The sequence below is a fragment of the Protomyctophum bolini genome (assembly GCF_963924005.1).
Source record: "Protomyctophum bolini genome assembly, chromosome: 4".
Lineage (NCBI taxonomy): Eukaryota > Metazoa > Chordata > Actinopteri > Myctophiformes > Myctophidae > Protomyctophum > Protomyctophum bolini.
In genome coordinates, this window is record NC_137865.1 from 44,860,656 (window position 1) to 44,868,810 (window position 8,155).

The following is an 8,155-nucleotide window of genomic DNA, read 5'->3' on the forward strand; positions in this document are numbered from 1 at the left end:
ATCTGGCGACCCCGAGAAAAAGGAGGAGGAGGAGGACGGACGCACGGACGGGACGGGTTTTTGGGCCTTGGCTACAAAACATACGACGATTCGCCGAACTGCAAGATTTTGGAGGGGAAAATGACCAGCCGCTTAAAACCATCCTCTGTGAATTCTCGAGGTATGCACCTACAGACCGTTCACACGATAATAAATAATATTTGCACGAGTCCGTTGCATTAATTTTCCCAGGTGCTGATTTGCTAACAATAGCTATTTTCACTTCGCTTTTAGCTGGCAATCTCGGCTAATGCTAGCTGGTTTAGCCACTTAGCAGCTAACCGTAAGAAGAGCCCACTTCGCTCCTAAAAATGACGCTTCCTTCCTTCCACGTCCCGCTTCAAAACGTTTAGCATTTGGGCATTTATGCTCCGGTCAAGAGATGGCGAAATAAGCTGTTAGAACACTGAATCTGAAAGACGAGCGAATTGTATTGTTTAGCAGGGTTGCTATTGCTAACCAGTATAGCTCTGTGCTACTCGCAGTGTTGATGGATGTTGCCGAGTCGGACCGGGCTTTTACGCACAACAGATCATGGAACGGAATCATGGATATTGATGTGCTTACAGACGCTCCGAGGCGCTGGTCAGCAGTTTGAAGATGATGAGCAGATCCTACTTCTGTCACTCACATCTGTGACTGTGGATGATTGAAATTATTGATGTTTTGATGATCAATATGCTGAATGTCTCACTCATATTATTTTTGTTCGCACAGAGGTGCTATTGAGCAAATATAAACTATGCGCGGGCATTAGGTTAACGGCACAATACAGCTACCCCCCCCCCCCCCTTCCCTAAATTGTGTGTGACCCACAGTGTTTTCTGGCTCTTTCTGTTGGGTTGCCTACTAATGATTCTACTGTAAGACAGTAAGAGGATAACATTAAGGCATATCTCCGTCAGGCTTGGTGGCCTACTAATGGCACCAAGTCAAGGGCTAGGACAATGGGACTAGTAGAAAGCTTTTATACAACAGGCATTGAAATTATTAGCATTTGTGTTTTTCGATGTGTAAGCTATAGTAGAGGCCAATATAACATGCCATTTCAGTTTGCGGTTGATTGGAGTTTGTGTTCATGGCGTATGGCAGTTCTTGTAATGCATGGGCTCCTCACACACATTTTGGAAACTTAATTAAAGGCCAACCTGGGAATCTATTCCGTACATTTGTTTTAGCCTCTGCACCACTAGCCCCTTTCGGGACCCTTACCGTTTCTGAAGTTTGGCCCACGGTAGGGTCCCTGAGTAGTTATTCCACTCTCCATGGGAGACAGATGTACATAGCCTCTGTTCACGCCGCTCCACTTGAGTGTCGTTGAGATGTTTCAAAGATGTATAAAACGGCTATAGGAGACCGCTGCAACGTGCATGAAATGGCATTAAGCGCCGATGCCGTTAAGTCATTTTCGCTTCCCAATGGGAAGTCAATAAGGAAGTCAAGGAAGTGACTTGAAAAATATGAATGATCCATAGATTACGTGAGTAATGACTGAGATCTGGTATAGTACCACCAGTTTGAAAACAAGAAAATGACTGTCATAACTGCCAGGTTCAACAAGCTCTTGTAGTGCCCCATTTTCGTTGGTTCACTTACTGTTTTGTTATGGCTTTCCTGTAGCTCATAACATTAGCTGCTGTTGCCACTCGCGCTGCATTGCGGCGTTCAGAGTATAGACATATAAAGGTAGACACCCCTTTCGGCTCTGGAGCGTATGTGCTCAAGGCAAGGGAGGGCAAAACATTTCCGAGATTCCTTGCGAAGCACTGCGGAAGCATGAGTGTGCGTCACTCACAGAGTGCATGTTCGAGTCTGATAAGTCCCAGAAAAGATGCACTGTGATTGGCCAGTAGTCACTTGAGTGGCAGCGTGACGTAGCGTGCCGTCCACTCTTCCGGCGTACTTCCTCCCTCAGTGTAAATTCTTCCGCCCTCCCGTCGACACGCATATCTCCAACGAACTGCAGCGGCAAATAAGGCATCTGTTTTTTTAATATCTATGGTTCAGAGTATGGGTTTTTATGCCGTTCAGACTCTCATTGGCTTAGGACTAGGAGGCAGCCAATCACGACTAGGTCGCTAGGAGGCAGCCAATCAGGACTAGGTCGTGTTCATCAGTAGTGAATAGTGATGCGTGCAAATTATGTAGGCCATGCTACTTCGCACCTGGCAAAATAATTTGGGGTGGAGTGTCTTCCTTGGTTTAGCTAGTGGCAGTATACATGATATTAGCTGTCCACACACGAACGGGGACAAAAACATAATATCTGCCCCTTCTTGGTCTTCCGGTTTGGCAGAGATAATGATCACTGTTTCCTGTGCATTACTTGGTTTACATTGTTAAATTCTAGGTTGGCTGAACGTTTGCTTTAACCTAGTGGTTATCCCAGGGATCTGAACTATTTACATCCACAATATCGCAATCATTTGGTTGTATGTATGAGCTGTCATGTCTCATGTTACACCCAAACCACTTTAATGGCTACTTACTGAATTACTAATTTGTTTTTGAAGATTGATGTGCTGACGTACGTTTGCTTTGTCTGGTCAATTTCCCCATACAGCTATCGTTTGAAGACCAGAGAGCAGAAATGAAAGCAGTGGATTTCCCTCCAAGCCTGGCCACACATCCCACCTCGACACAGTTGTGTCGCAGTTTCAGTTGTTGAATTCTCAGTCACAGCCCTCTGTCAACGTGCACCTCTTCCAGTTCTTCAGCACAACTCACAGAAATGGCAATGTGAGATCTTCTCATCTCGATGCTCACTGAAGCCTTCTCTCTCCCATTCTCACCCTAGTTGGAGACGCGCCAATTGCCAAACTGAATCCCTACACCAGAGCCCGCATGTCGGAGGCCTGGCAGCAACATGCCGTTGCTCCGCCTCAGGTTGTTCATACGATCCCGCCAGGTGCTGAGAATGCGTTGGGCTGTGCCGTGTATGGCATTGTGCTGCAGCCAGACCCTCCGTCTCTAGTACAGCAGCAGGCCCAGCACAGCCAACACGGTCAACATGTTGGCCAGCAGCACGGAGGACACAGTCAGCAGCAGCATGCTCAGCAGTCGACCTTGCAGGTAGGGACGGAGGGAGGCCACAAGTGTGGGGCGTGTGGGCATGATATCTCCCATCTGGCAAACCCGCATGAACACCAGTGCATTGTCAGTCAGGACCGGTCTTTTCAGTGCACTCAGTGCATGAAGATCTTCCACCAGGCCACCGACTTGCTGGAGCACCAGTGTGTTCAAGTAGAGCAAAAGCCATTTGTATGTGGGGTCTGCAAGATGGGCTTCTCTCTGCTCACCTCTCTGGCCCAGCACCACACATCCCATAACAGCACCAATCCACAGAAGTGCTCCATCTGTGAAAAAACGTACCGACCCGGTTCCTCTGGCAATGCCACGCCCACGTCCTCTACACAAACCCACTCACACAGCGAGGACAGGGCGACGACAAGCGGCAGTTCGTCCATATTACCCTTTCCCTCGGCCAGAGACCGACCATACAAGTGCCCCATCTGTCAGAAGGCTTTTAAGCACCTGTCGGAACTGACGCGACACGAGCGGGTGCATACAGGAGAAAAGCCGTTTAAATGTGACACCTGTGACAAAGCTTTCAGTCAGTCGTCTCATCTAGCACACCACCAGCGCACGCACAGCAATGAACGCCCCTTCAAGTGTGCCGTGTGTGAGAAGAGCTTCAAACACCGCTCCCACCTGGTGCGCCACATGTATGCCCACTCCGGTGAGCACCTGTTCAAATGCAACCTGTGTGAGCTGCATTTCAAGGAGTCGTCTGAACTCCTTCACCATCCCTGCCACCCGCAGGGTGCCCGCCCGTTCCGATGTGCCACCTGTGGCAAGGGCTTCAAACGCCCTTCTGACCTGCGGCAGCACGAGCGCACACACTCAGAGGAGCGGCCCTTCCACTGTGACGAGTGTCAGATGAGCTTCAAACAGCAATATGCACTGGTCAGACACCGACGCACACACAAAGACCCTACTGACCGGCCATTCAAGTGCAACCTATGCGACAAGGGCTTCATGCAGCCCTCTCACTTGCTCTACCACCAACATGTGCATGGCATGGACAACCTGTTCAAGTGTGCCTCTTGCCAGAAAGAGTTCAGCCAGTCGGGCGAGCTGCTCAGACACAAGTGCGGCGAATCGGCCTCCAACTCACCCGACAAGCCCTACAAGTGTGACGTGTGTGGGAAGGGCTACAAGAAGAGCTCCACGTTGCAGCGCCACCAGAACTCCCACTGCCAGGAGAAGCCGCTGAAGTGTTCGCTCTGCGACCGCCGCTTCCTGTCGTCGTCGGAGTTCGTCCAGCATCGATGTGACCCGACGCGTGAAAAGCCGCTCAAGTGTCCCGAAGCGCTTTGCGACCGCCGCTTCAAGTACACATCTGACCTGAACCGCCACCGACGTGTGCACTCCGGGGAAAAACCCTACAAGTGTGCTAACTGCAACAAGGGCTTCAAGCAGCGAGAGCACCAGGTCAAGCACCAGCACACCCACGCGAGAGAGGGCCAGTTTAAGTGCGTGTGGTGTGGTGAACGCTTCAGCGACCTAGGTTCTTTGCAGGATCACACTGTGCAGCATACTGCCGAGGGAGGTGGCTATCCCGTGGCCGCTTGCATATAGGGCCAAATCTTCCTCCGAGCTTTGGATATGGTTCTAATGAGCTGCCGTAGAATGAACCATGCTTTCCCCCAAAACCCTGTATTCGCCTTGCAGGTTCGTCCCTCACCCTGACCTTTTCCCTACTCGGACAGGGCTGTCTGTTGCTAATCCGTGGACACTTGGCAGTTCTGTGTCAAGTCCTCCATGTTCGACTACCCTGCCTGAAGGCTAATACCCGCCCCCTTGTTTTTCCTAATCTATTCCTTTCTCACTGCATCCCTTTTTTCCTTAGACACATCTTATCAAGCCTGTTACCTCCCCCTTTCCTCAGCACCAACCATCAGACAGTTGATGCAGATGAGGTTTGAATTTAAAGGGGCAAACTCTGTTATGAATCATACTTACTGCCAACCAAGTCTGACTGTTTTGTACAGAAGCAGGATGACGAAACCAACCATTGTTGTGTTTTGTAAATACATTTGTAAAATTTAGTTGGAGAGGAATCCTGGTGGAGCCTCATCTACCTAAACTGATCAGGCCAACCTGAGACTGTTGTGACTATTCCTAACGGGGTGGGGTGCGGGGGGGGGGATTCAATAATTTTTCTGTCCCCTTTTTCATCTTGTACTGCTCGACTCTATTTTTATTACCCCCCCTGTCTTCACCCTCCTTCAGTGTCTCCAGTGCTGACGGACTCTCGCTGTTAGTATCCCAAAACGAAGCTGTTAATCTTAACACACATAGTATGTGTTTTCTTTGGTTATGTGGAGGGTCTCTGGAAAGGTTTTTGGTTTCGCATCTCTCCAGCTGTACCAAAACAAGTGTATACATTCAAACAAAAATGGACTCCCCTTGACCTATCTTCCTTCTCACCCCAGCGGGCTTTAGTATTTTTATGCTTTTTATGTATGATGAAGTACCCAGTATGGCCCACAGTTTAGAAGTGTTGTTGTTTTTCTATTATCACATGAGGGGGGAAAGGGGCTGTATTGTGCTTTTGTGAAATAGTTCTAAGATGTTTGTGAGTGTATGTGGATGTTGATGTGGGCCACAATAACTGTGGCGTCTCTAGTTCTTACCAAAATACCCGTATGAAGCGACACCCAGTTCCAAAAGTGTGGAGACTAACCAACCAGCCGAAGTTCTTGTCATTAAACAAATGTTATGGTTAACATCAATCTCACTCATCACTAAAGACTTATATAAAAATATATATATTTCACACTAATTTACCTGTCATATCCCTGCAGAGACCAGTGCTGTTAGGCTATGTGTATTGAGTTTGATCATTACACGTTCTTTCAGCCTCTACATATATGGATGTGTGAGTTGGGTATGTTAATCAGATTCATTTGAAACAAAAACCTGCATTTATTGACCTTTTTTTATATTCATGCTAATTTTTAACATGTGCAAATGTTTTTGTTTTTATGTTTTTCTAGTCCCAAGTAGTGATTGTATTGGTATGTTGCAGGGTATTCTAAAAGAGCACCCTTTTATGTGCTTTCACTGCTCGCTGCTTTGCTTTTCTGTGGTGGAGGAAGAGGAATGAAGATGGAATTCTGTCAAACAGGGAAATCCAGACTGAATTGTATTAGAAATGTAAACAGTTTTACACAGCCCCCCCGTCCCCGTCTCACTAACCTGTTCCAACAGCTGTATTTTGCAGGGTCATCCTGCATCTTATGTGCAGACTGCAGATATTTTTTAGTTTTTATAAAGAGTTCGCACTAATGCAGTGTTCAGCTTAGTATTATGTTTGTTGGGGTGGCCCTGCACCAGCATTAGGGATACCCACCACTTAAGGTTTAACACTTTTAACATTCTAGTTTAGACCTCAAGAAGCCTGGAGTGCCAACTGGACCACGTTGGCAGTGATGTTCATTAATCCTTCTGTTATGTTTTATTACTTAAGCGAGTGGGGGGTTTTCAACAAGCTTTTTTTTTCTCCATCCTGTTTAATGTTGTATTTCAGTCCTGGTTTGAGTGCAGTATTGACACGTGTTTTATATATTAAAAAAAACTAAGGAGGCAGCAAAAAGTAACATTTAACATTCTGTTTTTTTTTTTTGGCCTTTTTAAAATGGGACACTGATGCCTCTGTCTACATTTTAGGCAGCTCTCCTCTTCCTCATCTGCCTTTGTCCACCTTCATCACAATGAACTGAATGAAGGGTCAGACCATTGTATCAGTCACCTTTTAGTCTGTTTCCTTAATCTGGCATTAAATAATATCAGAACAGTTGGGAAGTTAAGTGAGGAAAAGTACTGTATATTTTTTGTTTTCACATTTGTTTATATTTTGTTTTATTTTTTTAATAGTCCTTAAATCTATACAAATATCTATTCTTGGACGGAGAGACCAGGGCCTTGGGGTAGGCTGAAGACGTGTTCAACCTGCTGCTCTGGTTGGGCAACAATGTCAGCTAATTATTCGTTTTTTAATGCCAAATTACTGGATGGATTATCAACACCAAAAACATGGAGTAATGGATCTGGGCTGAGAAGTTCTGATAAATCCAATGGGCAAATTTGGGGTGTCGAGGGTGGGAACGTCCCTTCTATAAGCACAAATTGTAAAATCCACCCTCAGTAGCTCCCACCCCTCAAGAGTGAGCTACAGCTTTTATTGGTGATGTTGTAGTGTACCATTCAATGTCACGTTAAACTGAAACAAATCAAAACTTTTTTAATTTAACGGTTCCCCCCCCCCCCCCCCCCCCATTTGCCTCTCAGACCCTGGTCTCTCTTGATGCTCTGCATGCTTGCTGTGTTAGTTCCTGTATTCTGTCCCTGGGAACCAGCGCTGCTCCCCTCGTGGCGCTGGTGCCTCCTATAGCTTTTTCAAATTGTACTGTAGTTATGTGGATGATGTAGTTAAAAAGAAGAGAAAAAACATCGTGCCGACGTATGGTATGTGTACATTCATGCTAAGATTCTGTATGTATGTAGCATTCAATTACACACAGCACTAACAAATAAAACTTTTTTCATTTATAAATTAACATGTGCCATGTTAAATGATTGGTTCACAAATCCACTGTAATACATTTTTATTTACATAGTCTCGGACAGTTTTGTGTGTTCACAATTATTTCCCTGGGTGAAATAATATATGGGGGTGCTTCACTGAGAAAATGTCCTTACAAACAGGTTATCATCTCTATATAGGCACTGATATTACACTGATACATTTGTGTACACTGGACAGATTACGCTAAAGAAAAAAAATGGGTGATCATTAATTTGATTTGCTCTAGCATTGACTCAATATGTATTGAATACATCCGCTCCCGAGCGGATCATAAACACGGAATAGTATGCCTCCCAGCCCCAGGATACTCCTACTGTATTGGTGATTGGTACCTAGGCTGCAATATTTTTTATTTCTTTCCATTTTATATCTGGTTCTGGGATACCATACCAGGATTCACTACTGATTGTTGACCAAATTCAATGATACGAGATGGGATAGGTCTGCAAAATGTCATATTTG

General features: G+C 46.0%; 1 protein-coding gene across 1 annotated transcript; it reads left to right on the top strand.

The window, feature by feature from the left end:
• Window positions 1–45: 45 nt before the first annotated feature.
• On the top strand, window positions 46–7,664 carry znf319b (zinc finger protein 319b). Its single transcript, XM_080760702.1, has 2 exons — window positions 46–160; window positions 2,603–7,664. Exon 2 carries the CDS (start codon window positions 2,884–2,886, stop codon window positions 4,678–4,680), a length of 1,797 nt encoding a protein of 598 aa, XP_080616828.1. The 5' UTR covers window positions 46–160; window positions 2,603–2,883; the 3' UTR covers window positions 4,681–7,664.
• The last annotated feature ends 491 nt before the right edge of the window (window positions 7,665–8,155 follow it).